The sequence below is a fragment of the Carcharhinus amblyrhynchos genome, chromosome 3 (genome assembly GCF_965287045.1).
Source record: "Carcharhinus amblyrhynchos chromosome 3, sCarAmb.v2.hapA, whole genome shotgun sequence".
Lineage (NCBI taxonomy): Eukaryota > Metazoa > Chordata > Chondrichthyes > Carcharhiniformes > Carcharhinidae > Carcharhinus > Carcharhinus amblyrhynchos.
In genome coordinates, this window is record NC_137326.1 from 114276446 (window position 1) to 114297521 (window position 21076).

At 37.9% G+C, this 21076-nt stretch overlaps 1 protein-coding gene across 1 annotated transcript in view; it reads right to left on the bottom strand.

The window, feature by feature from the left end:
• Window positions 1–21076, bottom strand: part of psmd1 (proteasome 26S subunit, non-ATPase 1) — a 97251-nt gene that overhangs the window by 57566 nt on the left and 18609 nt on the right. Inside the window, exons 10-16 of the mRNA XM_080185764.1 lie at window positions 20980–21068; window positions 19979–20057; window positions 17313–17486; window positions 16639–16750; window positions 14674–14870; window positions 13641–13736; window positions 11519–11583 (exon numbers count right to left, since the gene is read on the bottom strand). Of these exons, the coding sequence (XP_080041890.1) occupies window positions 11519–11583; window positions 13641–13736; window positions 14674–14870; window positions 16639–16750; window positions 17313–17486; window positions 19979–20057; window positions 20980–21068 (812 nt within the window). The remainder of the gene's footprint in view (window positions 1–11518; window positions 11584–13640; window positions 13737–14673; window positions 14871–16638; window positions 16751–17312; window positions 17487–19978; window positions 20058–20979; window positions 21069–21076) is intronic.

The window sequence follows — 21076 nt, forward strand, 5'->3', positions numbered from 1 at the left end:
TAAAGAAGATCTTGGACAAAAAGTTGGAAAGACAGAAGTTCAATAAAGGAATTAGCACTTGGACTGAAACTTGAAGTCACAGCCAAAGGTGGTGCAAGTTGGAGAGGGAGACCAGAATTTCAGGTGGGTAAGGGGATCGTATTTAGGGATGGTTAGCAAGATATGGGGGGGCAGGGGGTGGTGGAAGAGGTTGAGGGGGCTATGGAGCAACATAAACACAAGGACAACACATTGGAGCCAGCATAGGACAGCAAATCAACGTACATCAGCAATTAAAAGGAGTGCCAAATGCACAGGCCAGAATACAGGTTATACTTTAGGTTAGCAAATGTTCAGGGGATACAGTTTGGGAGGCCAGCCTGCAGATTGAATCAAGAGATGATGGGAAGAAGGTTTCATCAGCAGATGGACTGAGGGGCAGAAGGAATATTATGGAAATGGAAGTCTGTGTGATGGAACTGATGGACGTTGAATAGGGTACTGAGACTAACTATTTCTCAGCCTGAGACAGTGACATGGAAGAGGTTTTGAATCTGTAGCAAGGCAGAGTTTATCGTAGGAACCAAATCTGAATGCCTGTCTTATCAATGTTTGCTGGAGGAAATTATGGTTCATCTGTTGCCTGACAAGCATTCTGAAAGTAGAGTTAGATACTACCAGCATACAGGTAGAAACTGATGCCACATTTGCAGATAATGGCAACACAGGATGACATATTGAGGAGGAAAAGAAACCACTGCTGGAGATAATCTGGCTATGATCAGTTAGGCAAGAGTTGAACCAAGCAAGGGTACTTCGTCTAAGCTTGGGAACAGCCGCTTGGTACCAGAATATGCCAGTGTGATCGACCACAAAGGCCACAGAAAGGTCATGGAGGACCCCTGGTTTATATGGGGCAGGTGGTGGGAAGCATAGCCAAGCAGTGAGGCCTCAGTTAAGACAGGATGCCAATGAGTTATTCACATCAAGGCCATTGCTCACAGGTGAATGGACATAAGACAGCAGTAACAATTGTTTCAATGGGAATAAAGAATGAGAGAATGCCAAGAGGCAGAGTGTAGCTGTGGGCTTATCATGGGGGATTCATGCCTGGAATAGTGGCAGTAAGAAAGTACAGCAAAAGTGATTCAGATGTATGGATGGAGAGTGGGGCTTGGCAAAGTAGCCTGGAACAGTAAATGAATGGTGGCATGAATGATCTTTTTTTTCCTCCTGCTGCCCAGAGCTAAATAAAAACAAAACAAAACAAAGATAGAAATAACAGCTTTGGATCATAAATGAAAATCAAAATAAGTGGCTGAACACAGAATTCAAATTACATAGGCAAAGATAAGAGACATGCCCTGGTTATCAACAGAGAAATCTCATTTCAGGTGCCTTGTTGCAATCAATAACCCAAATGATTAGAACAAAAGTTGCAATATTTAGTTAAATTACATAAGTCATTATCAAACATTAAAAAAAAATCACCAAGCACTCATAAATTAAGTCTCTCTGAATTCAGTGAGTCAACATGCATCAGTCTGTCCTTGGGTTGCCCTGATTTCTTGATGCAGATTTTTTTTTGCATTCTTGCAATTAAAACCTCATGACGTAACCTCATGATTTCTGTATTAACTTTACTCAACTGCTGATCGAAGTCATTTCTATGGCAGCAGATTGATAAATAAAAAATAGTTGGACAAACCTGTCATGAAAGCAAACCAACCCATTTTTCAGTATTGTCCAGTCTATCATCGGGGACAACAGATATGGGGGTCAGGGGTAAGATTGCGTGAGTGCCAAGAAATCAGCTTCGCACCCAATTTCTTGCCTCTCGCAACCTTACCAGCACCGGATATCCAGTGAAGTCAGCCTCACATCCATCAGTAGATGGGAGTTGCCTGCTTTAGGCCATGGAGGCTGGCTAGGAGAGGCAGGGGCTGAGTCACAGGTCCCTGTTGCTCTCAGTGAAGAAGGACCTGTGCAGGCACAATAGCCCCTCTGCTGTGATCAGCCAGCATTCGAGCAATTTAAGCCTCATCCCATCCCCCTACAGGTGAAAAATGTTTTTTTGAGGTTTTCTCATGCATTCTGCGCATAAGATCACAGAATTCGACTCGCCCAAAAAACAAATCAGAAATTCTCCCATTTGCATGCTTGTCCTCGACTTTAAATTTTTTTTTCAGAAGATCATCCCCTAGATCTGTGTCAAACAGGTATAACTGCAACACTAAATAGGAAAATTTAATTTTCTTGATAAATAAACAGCATTCAAGATTCTTGCCCCAGGTAAGGAGGGAACCTCCATTTTCTTTTGAAACCAATAGAGAAAATGACTATTTCTCGTGTCTTATTGCTCAAATAATCTTTTTGTTCAATTAATCTAAGTTTACATTATTCATACTTTCAAAGGACATACATATTACGAAGTGCTTGCAGTTAGATAGTTTGGGGATCTTGTATTGTTCTTTCTGGACTCCAACTTCATCATTTAACTTTGTAATTTCTACGGTCCATTCAGCCCAAAAGCTTATTGTTTTATATTAAACATTCCAATATGAAAATACTTGGGGCAGACAAGGAAGTGTGTGGTGTTTCATGCTATGTACTCCACTATAGGTGTGGCTCCCAAAGTTTATGTTCAAATATTAATATTGAAACTTCAAACAATTCACAGCATATGGCTGAGAATGTCACAGAACAATTGCCTTGAAGGATATACAGTATGTGTGAATGTAAAGTGAGTGAACACATAATTATTTATAATATTTTTGTTCAAAGAAGGACAAGGCAAATGAAGAGAGAAAATTACTTTAAATACACATATGCTCCTATTCACATACTAACATTCTTTGAAATTGCTCATGATCAGAAAGGTTTATGAATAACAAACGTTGTTTGTCCCCAGACACGAACACATTAATACAAGAGCGAAGTTATGCAGATACTGAAAATCTGAAATAACCCCAAAAAGTACTGGCAGTACCCAACAGGTCTTGTAATAGCTGCGGTGAGAGAGAGAGAGACAGAGGCAAGAGAGAGGCTGAATTAACATTTGGGCATGCTGACACAGTCTCATGAAAGGTCATCAACCTGAAATGTTAACTCTGCTTCTCTCTCCACAGATGCTGTCAGGCAAAATACTTCAGCAATTTTTGGTTTTTACTTAATTAACTTGTTATTACTGGACAGAGCCATTGATTGAGAGCACTAACAAGTCTGAAGATCAGGAAGCATAAAGCATTACTGAGGCTGGGATCTGCAGAGGGAATGTCAGTCAGCAAACTAGAGGGAGAGGAAGAAAAGCCAAGGAGAATGGAAAGCAAACTATCCTTGAAAACTCACAATAAAAGATCCTTTCATGATATTTTTCATGCAAAGAATCAGTAAAAAATGGCTGAGCTAAGATGCACTTTCAAGTAAAAGCTTGCCTAAAAAAGTTTCCCAAGATAGTCTTGTATCAAGTTGTGGAGCAGTAATCAATAAATGGTATTTACCAAAGGAAGATGATGTTCTCAAAAAATCCAAGTAATAGAAAATTTGTTAATTTTGTTTGCTTGTTGCGCACACTTTTACATCTGCGCACTGGAAATCTTTTTGCGTCCATTCGGGGGAATTTGTGTGACAGGCTTGTAAAATCAAAACACAGACACCAAGAATCTGTGTAACAAAGCGCTAGGACACTAGGTCACAATACAGAGAGACGAAGCTCAAGCTGAGTTAGGTACCCAGCAATTTGATCAGGTATAAAAACAAAGTGCTAGATATACCCAGCAGGTCTGGCAACATCTGGGGAGAGAGAAATGGAGTTAAAGTTGAGTCCAATGTGATGCTTTTTCCAGCACTTTGTTTTCTTTTAAATCTGCAGTATCCACAGTCTTTTGCTTTTATTGGTATTCCTGCATGCTTGTTCATTTTTGTAATAGTGCACAAACGGAAGTTGTAGTGACTATCTAAAGTGACTTTCATTATTCTGTGCATTTTACCTACTCTAGAATAAATAACTTTTGAGTGGGATCCAACTTCGTCTCAGGGTTATCTTAGTTTATCTTTGGAAAAATGGAACAAGTACAAATGGCTCTGAAATCCGGTCCAAATCAAAGAGCAACTTTATTTTACCTTCTTAGGATCCATTACTGTACTCAATATCGGTAATGGAAGTGAATTTCTTTCAAGATGGTGATCAGACTTTTTGAGAGAACAATGATCATCCAAGGTCAGTTATCTGAGGAGGATCTGAATGTTAAGATATCCTTTCAGTCCACTGAGGGTGCTCCGCATCATACAGGTCTGTCCATAATCCTTTAGATCCACTGGCGCTCTTCCCCCATTACTTGTTGCTTTCAGCCAACTCTTGACTTAAGACAGTTGGTGTGAGATTCATGTTTTTGCTGACAGAGTCTGGCACATACTTCTATAAACGAAAACTACCTCATTAAATGTTTGTGCTGTTACAGCCTTTTTCGAAGATTTTTTAAACTGAATTTGGAACAAAAATGGAAAGAAATGCTTGTCATGTGATAGCAGTCGATTTGGAAGAACCCAATAATTCAAATTATCTTCTCCTAGACTTAAATCATTTGGGGAAACAAAAATATTTACCTTTCCCAAGAATACATGCTTGACAAACAGTCATTGTTTTTTGTTCTGATAACAAATTAAACCATTGTTCAATAATAGGCATTGCAGAGATGTCGAGAGGCAATTTTATGAGTTCTTACAGAAAATTAGCAGTTAATACTTTAATGCAACATTTACCTGAAATTTCAATCTTTCAGCTTGTTTCAAAGTCGGTTGGAAGAGGTAGATAAATTTACAAAGGTTTGCAGTATGGGGAGGTGGGGGAGACACTTGTACTTGAGCTCAGAAATCACTTATTCACGCAGGTTATAAAACATGTCAAACTATCTATGTTGGAAATGCATAATGTGATAGATAACTCTCCAACTATTCTGGGGAAAGAATATTCAGGGAAGCGTGGAACTCATGGTAAATTATTCAAATGATGATATTAAAATACAACTGAATGCATAAATTTAATATTGTGAAATGTATTTTTTAATACAAAGCCTTATTTTGAGTAATAGAAATCTCAGTTACTCAGAAAAAAACTTTTTAAAACATTTTGAGTGATTTGAATTGGTTAATTTCTGCTCCTCCTCCCTCCCCATGTGTTGGTTTTCACGGAAGATCAGTCAGTACTGAAGCCTATATTAGCTTTGCATTGCTAATTTTCTAACTGCATTAAGCTGTGCATTTCCTACTTCATTTATTCTTACTTGTTGCATATGCCACAGTTAAAGCCTTATATTGGGTATGTGAAAGTAGACTCAGTTACAGCTTAGGAATGTAACCATGATCAAAAGCAAGTCTTTTTCTTCAGTTCATGTTGCAGTCTTACGACTTCATTAGGCACCAGAATGAACTGTACGTATATTGCATAATGTAAATCCAACATTAAATTTCTGCTATGAACCTGAAAAATTTATGTAATTAAATCTCATTCTACACAATAGCCTAGTAAGCCTGTTCTTCAAAAATATTTTTGGGCCAAATCTTTGCATTAAGTGATGAAAGTCAGGGAAAAGCGCATCTCAGAATTTGTCAAAATACTAATGCCCAACAGCAAATACTGTTTTTCACAGCCTTCTCTTTTAAAATGGCAGTGATCGTGAGACCTTGTTCTAAAGGTGAACAATGACCCATACCAGTGTTGGACTATTGACTCTACCTAGTAAACTACTTTAATCTCTTCTGCTATCCTCTATTACTTGTTAAAAAAAACCTGTAAACATTCATAATATTCAGTTACACTATTAGCAGTATTTGATTCCAGCAGGATAGTGAATTTAATCAGCTAGTTTCAATTTAATTGGTTGTAATGTTTTTCTTAAAACAATTTTCTGCTAGAAACAACTATTTGAAAAGCTATATCCACTGAGTTTTACAAGTCCTAATTATTTTAAGAACAGGAACATTTTAGAGACTGGCAGAGAAAAGATACTGCGAGGAAGGAAGAAAGAAAGCAAACAAGGAGAGGGTGCATGAGAAAGAGAGACTGGTACTATGCTTTCCAAAAAATAATAAACAGAACAATGGAATTCAATTCCAACGCACCAGTAAAAATCAATACCATTTTAAAAATGGAACGTGACTTGTTTAAAAACGACATGGCAGCACAGTGGTTAGCATTGTTGCCTTTCCCCAGCTTGAATCACTATCTATGTGGAGTTTGTACATTCTCCCCCGTGTCTGCGTATGTTTCCTCTGAGTGCTCTGGTTTCCTCCCAGTCTGAAAGATGTGTTGGTTAGGTGCGTTGACCAGAATATGGAATATGGCTACTAGCAGAATTTCACAGTAACTTCATTGCAATGTTAGTGTAAGCCTTATTTGTGACTAATAAATAAGCTTTAAAAAACTTTAAAGCAGTTGGGCTCATGTTCCCCTCTCCCTCCAAACATGGAATGAAGATCGCTAGTTTTTTAGAAACATATACTTTCAACTCCATGAGAAAAGGTGCAGAGCAACAATTCCCAACCTTTTCCTTTAGGTGTTGAGACTTCTTACTTAATTTATAGGCATTTGCCTTTGGCATGGTTTTTGAATTTATTCAAGTTACTTTCAGTAGGAATATTGTGGAGGCAGCCATTTATTTTAGATGTCCATCAATACATTTCAATATTCCTCAGTGTACCAGGTTCATAGCCTGAACAGTCGTTCTTTCAGAATTGAAGGGAAAAAATGGTTCATAAAGAGTTTAATTGTGAGAAAATGAATGCCTCTGGAATATTATTGTCACGTAGTCATTTTACACAGTGACTTTGTTAGTCATCATTTTCCACTCAGTGAAAATTTCTTTGGTTTTGGTTGCAGATGAAGGATTTTTTTTTGAGATTTACATAACCTAGTGCCAGACATATTCTTCATAGGAGTCAGCCAGGTGGCAACCATCCCCTGAACCCCAAGCCAATGCTTCTCTTGTGCCAGATGAAAACACCTCAAAGTACTGCACAAAGGCATAATCAAAAAATGAATGCCGAGTCTAAAATGATACTGGTGTGTGGAAAATGGAAAAACAACACCAAAACCTTAGCTTTAAGGAAGGCAAAAGGAGAAAGTAGAGAGGCAGAGAGATTTAGTAAGAGAGTTCCAACATTGACCATGGGATTCTGAAGGCATGACCACACAATGGTAGCGGTTGAGGGCATGCAGTGCTAAGACAATGTCCCAGAGGGTGCAGCTGTGGGGTTAGAGAAAGATTTTCACTATTCCTCAGGATTTTCTCTTCTGTCCTGTTGAACAACCTCTTCAAAAACAGATGGCAACTAGGCTGATGTTAGGAACACCGAAAAACTAAAAGGCATCTCATTGATTAAAGGCATCGCAAAATAATTCTCCAGCTATTACTGCACAATTGGTTGTGGATGGTTTCAAGTCTTCATGTGCAACACATTAAAATAAAATTATAATATAAAAATGTAGTAACAGCATTAAGAACTTTATGCATTTCGTGTCAACTTTAAGTTCTAGATAGTGATTTTCATTTGTATCATTTGCCTTTTGTGTCTGAAACCTTATGTTATCCCCTCTTGATTTATGCAACTGGGAGAATTTCATATTGCAAAATTCATCCTTTAATGAAACTGTTCTGTGACGATTAACTCATTGACCAGGGAAATGTCTATTTTCATAAAGATGAAATTAATTCGGTAATTTCCATTACCAAATGGTAATGACCATTAGGAGGAACTGCCACCCAATGTCAATAGTTCAATAAGATGCAAGATATCACAAGTATATGAAGGAAATGGGGATGGGTAACGGTCTGCCTAAATTGAAATTTAGAAGACGGGGTATACTGAAGTATGCTAGCAAGGGAAGACTGATTTTGCAAAATATAATCTGTTTGACTACTAAAATGAAAGGAAGCATCTCAAGCATAGTCAAGCCAAAGGGATTTCAAAGAGTTTGAAACTTGTTCCATTACATATAGTTCCTTACAGAAGATTAGTGAAACCCTAGTAAACCAAATAAGTTACTTTAATATAGAATTTGAGATCTATAGGCTGATTCTTTTTTCACATTTTGAACATGGAAATGTTCAGTGAACTTCAAGAGGATTCCGTTTTGTACAGCAAGTCTTTTTGGTCAAGGCCACAGGTTTTAAAAGCACCGCTGATATAAAACAAAACAATTCATATTGCTTGGCTTCTTGAGTACTTTCATCGTAAGCAGATGCTGCAATACAAGTAGAACAAGCGAACTGTTAAAAGCTTTTGTCTTGGTTTGTTCTAAAATCCAAGTCACATAAGGAATATTTTCTTCAGTTGTTCTCTCAGAACTTCCCCAATGTAACTTGTAGTAGTCATGTGCTTGAAGATTTTATACTTTTCTGGGTTGAAGTGGGAGATTTAACAATAAACCTCGAATTACAAATAATGATCTCAAACTCCTTCAGTACAGAAACTTGTGATGGCAGAATATATGATGCTTTCTGCCTTAATCCTCTACACTCAAAAATTATTCAAAGACAGCATCAGCTGGCACCTACCCTAGAACACTTGGACATTTATTATTTGGTATTCAGGTGGTCTGGTTATGACGGGATTATGCAATAACACATCAGATCAGACGCCATCACCATACCCTCTAAGGGAATTCAGGCAGACAGGAATGTAAACTATCACTATACAAATTATCACAGCTCATAACTCAAGTTTTGAATTCACAAAGTCTAGCATTGCCAAAATTTAAAGAGATAGATCATCAAAAGGTTCCCTCCTTCAATAAATATAGTTAACCATAAGCAAAAAAATAATTTGACATAGGATTTGGCGCTTCATTAGCAATCAAAAACTTATTATCCAATAACAAAGCAAAGTGGGAGGGGAATAGTGAGGAGGATGCTGAGACGCTTCAGTATAATTTGGACAAATTGAGTGAGTGGGAAAATGTATGGCAGATGTGGTATAATATGCGTAAGTATGTGGTTATCCACTTTGGTTGCAAAAACAGAAAGGCATATTATCTGAATGGCTATAAATTGAGAGAGGGGAAGGTGCAGTAAGACCCGGTTGTCCTCGCACCCCAGTCACTGAAAGTCAGCATACAGCTGCAGCAGACGGTAAAGAAGAGAAATTATATGTTGGCCTTCATAGCAAGAGGATTATTGTACAGGAGCAGGAATGTCTTGTTGCAATTGTACAAGGCCTTGGTGAGGCCACACCTGGATTAGCGTGTGCATTTTTGGTCTCCTTATCTGAGGAAGGATATTCTTGCTATAGAAGAAGTGCAGCAAAGGTTTACTGGGCAGACTAGTCAGGGTATATGCAGGAAGGATGTTCCTGATGGTGCGGGAAATCCAAAGCCAGGGGTCATAGTCTAAGGATATGGGTAAACCTTTTAGGATAGAAACAAGGAGAAATCTTCACACAGAGCGGCAAGCCTGTGGCATTCACTACCACAGAAAGCAGTTGAGGCCAAAATATCGTATTTTTTCAAGAAGGAGTTAAATATAGCTCTTGGGGTGATGGGGATCAAAAGATGTGAGGGGAAAGCGGGATCAGGCTATTGAGTTGGATGCCAAGATCATTATGATCAGCCAAGATCATAATGAATGACAGAGCAGCCTCCTCCTATTTTCTATGTTCTACTCACTGATGTTATCCATTGGGTCATTTTGGGTAGATTCCAAAACATGGCTGATTAAAATTAACATTTGCTGAATTAAACTGAGCCTATTATTTTTACTTGAAGAATAAATATGCAACAATTAACATTCATCAGTAAACAGAGTAAATTCCATCTTTTTTCAGAAACAACATTCAAAATTTCAAAAGCCCAGCTGCAGCTTTTAGCTGCTTTCTAGTTTACTATTAAGCAACTAGTTTAAATATCAAATTGAGATTATAAATGTCCTGGTCACCTTCGAAGTTCCACATCACACCAAAGCTAGCTAGCTTATCACAATGTTAACTTCAAAGTTTGTGTCAAGTCATGTTCACTTTAAATTTGTATTCTTTGAAAAAACAAGTGGCTACCATGTACAGAAAATAATTCATTTCACTTAATGATACTTAAAAGAAGGCAACTCTTTTACATAGCCCTTGGTCAGTCTGTAAGACGGTTTATTCGAGTGAAATGCAAGAACTCTTCCCTCTCCCTTCAGGAGTATTCTTTTCCTCTCCAAATGGTCTAATCAAGACTGGTAGAAGCATACTCCAAAGCAAAACTGAATGCAAGTCATTCAAGATTCTGAATTTGAGCCTCCTGAGTAGGCTGTGCAACATTTTAGAACTATGGTTGTGAAAGAGTCCAACTAAATTCAGGTCTTAAGGACCACTAAACCTTCCAAAACTTAGGCAGTGTCTATGCAGTCCCCTGGGGCTGGGAGGGTCGAGACAAATTTTGGAGATTCCCTCTGCAATAATTGGGTTTTTTTTTGGACTCGAGTGTGACAGATGGGTAGGAAGTCTCTAACAGTAATCGAGTATTATGGTGGTTTGTATCAACTTTGATGGACCCGATTGCCATTTCATGCCTGTTGTTTTTGTAACTTAGTGTCACGCATTTCAGTACTGGAGTAAATTTGCACAACATACCATAAAATATGGAAGTTAATTAATTGTACATTTAACGACAAGAATAGAAGACATAAAAGAACTGAGTGCACTCTGTTCCTCACAATATCAACAATTTTAAAGAACGAATGATTATCTCATTATCGAAATAATGATGAAATTGATACAGAATGATCACAACACTGAGCCCAGACTTACTGCCTCTACTAACTGACCCAGATCACCATTCCAGGTTCTGACGCCAGCACTTCAAAACACAGAGCCAGCATGCTCTGATGAGACAGTAAATATCATGAATGTTTGCTTTCCATTTTTGTCTGAGCAAAAGAAAGTGATTCAGCAGGAGGCAATCAGTTGCCTAAAATGACATCAAGCTTCCAAGTGCTGGAAAATAGAATTGGGTTGAGTAGCTTTTCAGTCAATACAGCCAAGATGGGAAGATTGGCCTCTATCTGTGCCATAAACATTTCTACATTTTCTAGATATCTGAAAGGGAGGAATGCACAGTGATATGTGGAGAAAGCAGGAGATTGGAAGTATTCAAATTGCTCCTTAGGAGAGCCGGCATGAACACAATGAGCCAAATAGCCACCTTCCATGCTGTAATGATTCTATGATTCCCTTCAATTCAAACTAATGATGGAGAATTAAACTTAGTGCAATGTGATGAAATAGTCCATGACAGAATGTCTGGGATGAGAAATAGAAAGATGAATACACAAAAAAGGAATGCCATGATGAATATGCAGAAGCATCTTCACTAAATCAGTGTTTAGGAAATACTTTCTACTAAGGCAACATGAGCGAGGTTAACACAGCTCCCAAAGCACAATATACATCAACCAGCACCACCATCTGGCAGAAGGAGAAATAGTCACAGAATAGCAACACACGATACAAACTTCTGTTATCATTTCAAGCTTCGACACCAAAATATTTCAACAGAACACTATACCTGAATAAAATAAATCCAAGTGACTCTACTGCAGCACGTCTCACATCATCATTGACATCACTAACCTGAAAGAACAAAGAAAACTCCTTTTCAGAACAGAAATAAAAGCCCAAAGGCATCTCCAATGTGCAAGAATTGATTGGAAGTATGGTCAACACCATATATAACACAATTATAGTGAAGCAGTCAGAGTATAATAACTCAATTTAATTCAAGAATATTGGGTGCTCTGCACCACCAGAGTCTTATTATTTAAAATGCAACTCTGTCTCAAGCTATTTTTGTTCTTATCCTCCAAAGTTGAACTTCAGTATATTTTACTCTTCCTGTCCTGGCCCAAAAATTAGACAGCTTGCTGCTCAGATTCTCATCCCCAAACCAGAAAGTTGGGATTTCATGCCTAATTGAACAGACGTGAGCACGTAGGCTAACACAGGTATTGAATGGAGAAATGTTAAAAACTATCGGTAATGCTGTCTTTTAGATGAAATGCAAAAGTTTCAGGGTCAAAATAAGATCAACCACAGATTCTGACATGTGCAAATTGGCTACTTTATTTGCCTTCAGAACTTTGTAGTAAAATAAAAGTAATTCATTGTGAAACATTTGTAGATATCCTAAAGATCTAAGAAGTAAATAGATAAGCAGAAGATCTTCCCCTACATTCTGCTGGGCATTGATCTGAATGCTGAAATCTAGAAATGTGCCACATTGTTCAGCAAACAGGATACTTAATTATAGCAGTACAATGTTGACGAAAGAAATTAACTTCAAATTAATCACACTAAAAACTGCTTTCCACAGAAAAACATTTCGTATTACATGAATGAGTCTAAATGCATATTACACACCTTTAACTCCACTGCACATCAGATCACTTTTTCCATTGTACAAATTTATCAAATCGTTGTTTGAATGAACACAATTAAAACTAAAACTATTTTTGCCAGAAATGGTCAAGTGCTTTCTTCTTGTAAATCATAGAATCCCTACAGTGCCGAAGAGGCTATTCAACTCATTAAATCTGCACCAATTCTGAGTATTTTACCCAGGCCCTCTTTAACACGTCACTGTGACGCCGCACATTTGCCATAGCCAATCCACCTAGCCTACACATCTTTGCACTGTCGAAGGGAACCGGAGCACCCAGAGCAAACTCATGCAGACACACGGAGAGCTTGACATAGACGTAGGCTTTCTGATTTTTTTTTAAAATCAGACTCTTTGTCTACTAAATAGCAAAATATTCTTCCCCATTCAAGCTATCACCATTAAAAATAATTTAAATCACAAATAGCTCCTGTCCGAGGCCAGCATGAAGGTAACACAAATCAACTCGACCAAATGATTAGTGAACAAAAGGTAATGCTCATTGCACGGTCTGGATCAGAAAGTCAAAATTTGATTCTTGGCTTGTGGAGATTTGTGCAGTAATTGGTGTGATATCAGTTGGACTCGAGTCCTCATGCTAAGGCAGGTGGTGGGTTGGGGAGAGGATTTGGCTTCTGATTCTCCTCCAGCGGCTCGTGCTGCCAAGTGCACAGGTGTATAAGTGAGAATAGGATTCAGTTTGGTGGTGAAGCTGTGCACTCAGTGTAGTATTCACGGAAGGCTATGACGCACTGACATTTGCTTTTTCAGATAAGACATTAAACATCTCTGCCTCCTCAGGTAAATGTAAAAGATCCCATGGCACTGTTTCAAATAGGTCAGGAATTTCCCAAGTATGCAAGTTTATTTTATCCTTCAGTTAATCTCACTAAATTTAGATTATCTGGTCCATTACTTCATTGCTGTTTGTGAGATCGTGTTGTGTGAACACTGACTGCATTTCCTACATTACAAGAGTGACTATCCTTCCAAAATATTTCATAGCTGCAAGGAATCTCAAGAGGTCCTGAAAGGCACTATACGCAAATTACTTATATTTTCTAACTGTTTAACTTGCCTAGACTGATATATGGAGCATAGTTAATATGAGGTCACTGTTGCATTTTGTACCCAGACTCTAGTAAGAATCAATATTGTCTTAAGTGGTGAAGAACAATCATCCAACAGGTAACAAAAGAAGTAATACATTACATCATATTTGCTGATTTTAAAATTATAATGCTTTTCTTACAGCAACATGCAGCAGTCTTCTGATCGCTTTATTATTCCCAGAACCACAATATGCCATTGCAACCGTGTACATTCCAGAACGTCTAAGAATTGGGTCCTGTACAGATCACAAGCAACCAGAAAATACATCAGTCATGAAATACATGTATAATTAACGTGAATGTAATAGTGTTTAAAGTTTAAAACGATGAAAACCCAAATTCTTCAGTGAAATTTACAACTGCTCTGACTTTCTGCAGCATTTCCCAATCTTTAGTCATCTGCAATTTTTCCAAATTAGTTCCCAAACAGCAAGTGTAATTTGAAATCACTGAATTAACCTTGCATTGTTCTAAACAGTTGTACTTAGTCTGTAACTATGAGAGAACTGGACACCTTTTGTCATTATCGTCATTATGACTTTTATAAAAACCATTTCCCATACAGTTATTGTTACTAATGAAGTGTACAATGAATGCATAAAACCACAGAACAAATGGGTGAATTCTCTGAATAACTGAAAGAAATTAATTATAACTAAACAATCTGATTTAACTGATTCATTTAGGGTCCATTAAGTATTCATAAAGAAATTTCCTCAAGAGATCAAGTAGAAGAATTAAAGTACACGATAGATCAGTTGGAACTTGAGCTGTGGAAGTGGATTTGGGCGCAACAAGCTGGCTTTGTCCTTTATTTAAGTATTCTTATCAATTGTTTAAAAGGAAAACTAACCACGTTTCACAATATTTGTAGAAAACTCAACATTTTATTTAAAGTCACAATGCAAAATGCTTGACTAGTAATAGTCACCATTAGCAGCACAAACTAATAGTCTTAAGTACATGCACACATGATGATTATCCATTACTGACTTCCAGAACTACTAAAGTACTGTATTAGCCACACTTAAAGCTTCTATTTGAAATGTATAGAAAACAAACGTGACACCACTGTAAATACTATAAAGTATAAGTCTTGACAACTCACTCAATCTCACCAAATAAAACAGAAGAAATACTTTTGGGAGGGGAATTACTAAATTTTATGTTTACCTTATCTCTACAAAGACTCTCAATCAGAGCATCTGCTTCTTCCATTCGGCCATACATCACCATGGCAATGCCTACAGCTAAGCCACGAAGAATCTTTTCATGCTGGGTTTCCTGAGCATAACCCACCATATCCTCAATTGCTTGAGCAGACTTTGATCCTAGCATGACGAGTCCTAGTGCCAGGCCAGCTGCCTCACCTGAAGGGGACAGGAAAATTAATAGTAAAAGAAAAAGTCAGGACAGATATATTGTTACCTGGATAATAAAAATGCGAATTTATTTTTTCTCCCTGAAAGGGGGATAGTAGTTAGCACTACTGCCACACAGCGCCAGGGACCTGGGTTCAATTCCGGCCTTGGGCGACAGTTGCTTGTGTGGAATTTACACACGTGTCTGTGTGGGTTTCCTCTGGATGGTCTGGTTTCCTCCCACAATCCTAAAATGCATGGATTAGCCATGGTAACAATATGGGGCATGAGGTCAGGTACTCAGTCAGAGACAGTCACTGCAGATACGATGGGCCAAATGGCCTCCTTCCACATTGTTGGAATTCTCTGATTCAATGTGGTGAAACCAAATTCAGACCATCAGTGGTGCAGTACAACTGGAATTCAAATGTGCTTTGAAACCTCTGTTCTCAATACTGTGAAACACCAGTGTACCTTTAAGAAATGCAATTTTTAAAAATCATGTTCCGTGTAGTCAAATAGCTTTGCTTTTTTTATTGTTGCAGGCTGTCTGCTAGAAGTCCTTTTATTGCTGCTTCAATGGCTTAAATGGAGCTTTGTTTATTTTTACTCTGGGTCTCAGGTACTTTCTGGGATTTTTTTATGACCTTGAATTTTTAAGGGGAAGAATGACTGACAGGTCAGGTGACAGGAGTTCTTTCATTTTCAGTTTTGAGCTGCTGTTTTAGCTTAGAAGGGGTATGGAAATCAGACTGAAAGCAGCGTTTCTCTTTCTCCCTGGTTTTGGGAATTCTGCTGGTTAGCTGGAAGCAAGGCTTCTTGCCTTCCTGGAATGAAAATTCTGCTGTTGGTGGTTTCGCTAGCTAGTACCTAGAGTCTCCCTGGTTTTTTGGGAAGCTGTTCTAACTCCAAGCTTCTGTGTGTGTACGTGTGCGCGTGTGTGTGTGTAGAAAACTGCAGCATCCAACCAAAGTATTAATTTCCAGCATCGCATGAGCATCCATATTTTGTGTGCTAAACCTTTGGCAAGAGTTTGGTTTACAGGGAAGTTTGTTTGATTGGAACATTTCATATATGTCAAGGGTTATACAATATCATGGTTGTTTTTTTCTTGTTTATAATTGGTAAAAGTTATTGCTAATTTTCTTTCTATACATGTTAACTGTATTCTTAAATAAACTTTGTTTGATAAAAGCTCTCTAGCTCGTCAGTTGAATCATACCTGAAGTGAAGCATCACATGCTCCCCCAGCCAAATTCAAATTGCAAAACTTATGATCCAGGGGACTTCATAACACCCTTGAATTTCTGAACTGAATTCTAACAACTGATAAGATGTTTATCTATATTATCAAGATAGCAAGTTGTAAGTTAAGCCTTGCAATTTATTTGTAAATCAAGAAAACTAGTATTTAGAACCAAATACAAACTCACACAAAGCAGCTGAGTTACAACAAAGCTTAAAGAGGGTCTGTAATCCATTCAAAAATTGAAGTAGGTCATTTGTTGCATATGCATTGTGGAATGTCAACCAATATGTGATATAGTTCAGCAACAAATAGCTTATTATTAATCATGAAGTCAACTCTCATTCTGCATGGCAATGGTTATTGAGATGATTTAATATGTCTCTTTTCTCCAGAGAGGGGAAAGGAGTGGAAAAGGAATTCAAAATCACCAGAATGGAAATTAAGTAGTATTTAGGAGTATGACAGCGTTACAAACACCCCAAATATCTTTTAGCTATTTTACTGGGACAAGATTTCTTGTTTCCATACCAGTAACAGCATCATCCTGGTACAGATTTGTTTTGAGCAGGTCATAGACATCCTGTCGAGCAGTACCCAGTGCAGCCAAACCAAGACCAAGGCACCCGCCATGACGCACAATCTACAGGTGAAATAAAGTGTCAAAATCATCTCTTTTCTAACTTACACTATTTTGCAAACTATACCAGAAACAAAACACTTAAGCCAAAGTTATGACAACAGCTAATTAAAAAAAATGTGAAGTTAACACTAGAAAAGCAGATCCTTTGAAGGACAGGCTCATGTTTTAGCTAAAGACCCATGGCACAAGTTAAAGTTATGCTGTGGTTAGACCAAATTGGTACAACTGTTTAGAAATTTTAGTTCAAGTTCTTTATTGTGGCAAACTGAAGTTGATTTTTCAGATGATATAATATTTGTTTGCTACTATCAATTGGGAATAAAAGAATCAATTCAACCTGTTCAGCAACACAAAAGACAGTTAAAAACAGACACTACTGTTTGCACATATAAAAGCCACTTGTCCTGATAATAACCCATATCTGACCCAGTGCACTTGAATAAATCTAATAGTAATTACTGATGGTACAAAGCTTCCACAATTTGGTGGCTCAGTTAGAATTCTGATCTCAACATCTCCTATTATGCACATTTTATCATTTTTGAATGTATTTAGCACTTACATCGTTGCTTGCATTCTTTAGTTGGTTGAGCAAATATTCTATGATGTCACCACCATGATTTGCATGGATGAGACCAAGGGCATAGAGACCACCTCCCTCCTGATAAGCTGAGCCAGGTGAAGAATCCTTGGGTAAATATGTTGCCATTAACTGCAAGGCCTCTTTTTCATGACCCTAGACAAGGAATAGGATTCCACAGTACAGATTTCAGATAAATATTAGCTGGAAAGCACAAACATACAATGTGCACTTTCATTATTTACCCGATAGCAAATCTTCCTGGGAATATCAAGAGCAGTAACTTAATTAAATAAGTTATACAATGTTCAGATAGAACAACATTGATACACATAACAACATGATTTAGACGGAATAGGGGAGCAAAGACACCTCAATGAGTAGATGCACATGATCAAACATTAAATCATGATAATGCAAGTAATTAAAACTATTAAAAAGGCAAATAGAATCGAGCTGGACTAGTACAAGACTTGAGTCAGGCAACAACTGAAAGACTGCATGCAATATTTGGCAATCCATTATGGGAAGTATGTAAAAGCAATGGAAGAGGTGCAACATCGGTTCACTAGAATGGTACCAAGAATTAGAGGTTGCAATTATAAAGACAGATTTCAGCAACTGGAGATTTTGCCTCTGGAGCTTAAAATCACTGTTTTCAGGAAGGGTGACCAGATTTATCATTCATGATTATGATGGAGTAAGATGCTGTAATGATGGTCTGTTTCCACTAGTTGGTGAAAAACAGAAGCTACCTGGTGTACTGAAACCTATGAACCATTAATAATGTATCTCATGGAACTTGAGCAAATGGGCAAGGAGTTATTTACTGACAACTCGCATTCCCAATTTGGCTTTAAAAAGCATAAATAAACCACGGAATGTACATGTCAAATTCCAAAGCAATTTTGAATTGTACAAACTACCTACCTAGCCCTTTCCACTTGGCAGCTGGCAATTTCCATTAAAATGATAAACCTGGCAATTCATTGGTGTGAATGCTATTTTATCTTCCCTGCCACTTACCCCTCCCCCAAAAGAAAAAAAAGACAATATTCTCCAAAAATTTGACATGATGCAACACGTGAAATGAGGACAACAAAGAAAAACATGAGAAAGAAAAACCAGGGATTAGCCTAATGAATCTGACTTGGCAGAACGCTGTATCTTTGAAATTTATGAATTGAATATTAAATGACATTAGTATTGCACTACAACAACTTACATTTATCTAACACCTTCAATGCTTGAAATTGCACAAGGGTAATTCACAAAGAAAGTAAAATGGATATATATTGCCCAGTGCTTCACCAGATAGACTTCAGAATTTTATTGAAATTACAGACCAGAATAAGTAAATATTTCAGTTGGCAAAATAATTAGCAACAAAAAATGTAGGCTATTGCAATGTAATGTACTATGAATGATACAAATGTAGAAGAATTTAAGGCGGCAAGTACCTACATAGGAAGCAATACATTTTGTAAGATGTAGTTAAGATAGCACATACAGCCAAAGGATAAAAAGAAGAAATACATCTTTACAATCTTTATTGGTAGACAGGGGCACTATTTCAGAACAACATAAGAAATAGAGGCAGGTATAGCCCAATCAGCCCCTTCCAACTTTATGCACCATTCAATGCAATCAAAGCTGATCTTTCACCTCATCTCCATTTTCTTGCCCACTCCCCATGTCCCTTGGTTCCCGAGATACCAGCTCAGCCTTAAATGTACTCACAATAGAGCATCACAACAGTCTAGGAAAGACAATTCTAAAAACTGACACTGAGTGAAGACTTTTATTGTCACCTTAGTCCTAAATTATCACTCCCTTTATCCTGCTGTGCATCCACTGTTCTAGATAGTTCATCCACGGGCAACACTTCTCAGTATCAATGCTGCCAAGCCTTTGTTTCACTGAGATCATTTGTCATTGTTCTAAACTCCAGAGTGCACAGGCTCAAATTTCTCAGTTTCTCATTATAGGACAACCCTCTGATCCCAGGAACCAATTCACACGACAATATTCATCGGTAATGTTTGCAATTTTACTTTTCATTTACAGGTACAGTGTCTCAAATCTGGCTATCCAAAAACCAGAATTGTCCCAAAGGTGGACATTTTTAGAATTTTCCAACCATTAATTTTAATTAAAAAATTTTTAAAGAAAATTATTCCAACAATTCAGCTAGGAATTGCACAGGTGCAGCGTGGCACCATAGTTATGATTTATTTCACCATCTGCTTTGTTGATCACATGTTGATCTATTCCCGTGTCCCAAACGACCCTTAACCCAATCTGACACAGCTTGGCCTGAACTGTCCACAGCTTAAACTTCCCATAACCCGGCAAGATCCGAAATCCAGCACAACCATGGCCTGTTTGGAGACAGTGTACCTGTAATATCTCCTTAGGTGGCTCCACGTCACACTTCATTTTGTAATGCTCTTGTGAACCACCTTGGGACGTTATCATGTTAAAGTGCTATATATAAGTATAAATTATCAACTGCAGCAAAAAAAGTAGGAGAACAAGAGGAATACCAAATGGTCTGGTTAAGATAAAAATGAAAAACAAATAGCTCAGAGCAGAATTTGGGACATCCAGCTCTTCCTCCTTCCTGTGACTGGAACACAATTAGTTACCTTGTGGATAACTCCCAGGCTGGCCGTTGCTGTAAACTTGGCCCAGTTGGTGGCTCTTGCCAACCATTCAAGATTTTCTCTAGAAAACAAAATAATTCAATTGTGAATCTAATTTTTCTCTCACAAACAACTCCTACTTAATCATCACTTCTGCATTATTTGCACCTGTTCCTTCTTCTCTCTAACCTACAGATTACACATCCTAACTGCAGTACCTGGATTGCCACTTTTACCACTTCCTGGCTTGGGTCACCGTCTGTGTGGAGTTTGCACATTCCCCTTGTGTCTGCATGGGTTTCCTCTGGGTGCTCCGGTTTTCTCCCACAGTCCAAAGATGTGGGGGTTAGGTTGATTGGCCATGCTAAAAATTGCCCTTTAGTATCCTGAGAAGCGTAGGTTCGAGGGATTAGCGGGTAAATATGTAGGGATATGGGGGTAGGGCCTGGGTGGGATTGTGGTCAGTGAGACTCGATGGGCCCAATGACCTCTTTCTGCGCTGTAGGGTTTCTATGATTCTATGAAAACAAAAACAAAAGGAGTTCTGACAAAAGGTCATCTGCAATGTTAACTGCTTTTCTCTCTACAGATGCCGCTGAACCTGCTAAGGTTTGCAGCATTTTCTGCTTTTACTTCAAATCTCCTGCATCTGCAATATTTTTGTTTCTTTTGAGTATCAAAAATAAAAAGAACTCTTATCCTGGTGAATTCCCATACACAACAGATAAACAAATGTAGAATAAGTTTTATTCTGGCAGATTTTCACAATTTGTAAGTGACAGCCTATTACAATGCTCAACAAGGTGCCTTCCAAATAACATTCCCACGCACTACTCCTTCCTAGCCTTTATGTTTTTCTACCCCACCCAACAATGCATTAAAAATTTTGCTGCACAAACATCTGTGGGTTGAAGAGAATCTATCTAAATTTCCATTGTCCTGACAAAACTCTTTTGCTTAATCTCATTACCTTATAAATAAACTTGCAGTGCACTTTGATTTACCTGAGAAACTGGTCACTTGTTGTTCCACAATGCATGAAAGAATTGGCAATCACAGTTGCTGTATGACAAACCGAATTTCTGACTGCATCCTAACGAA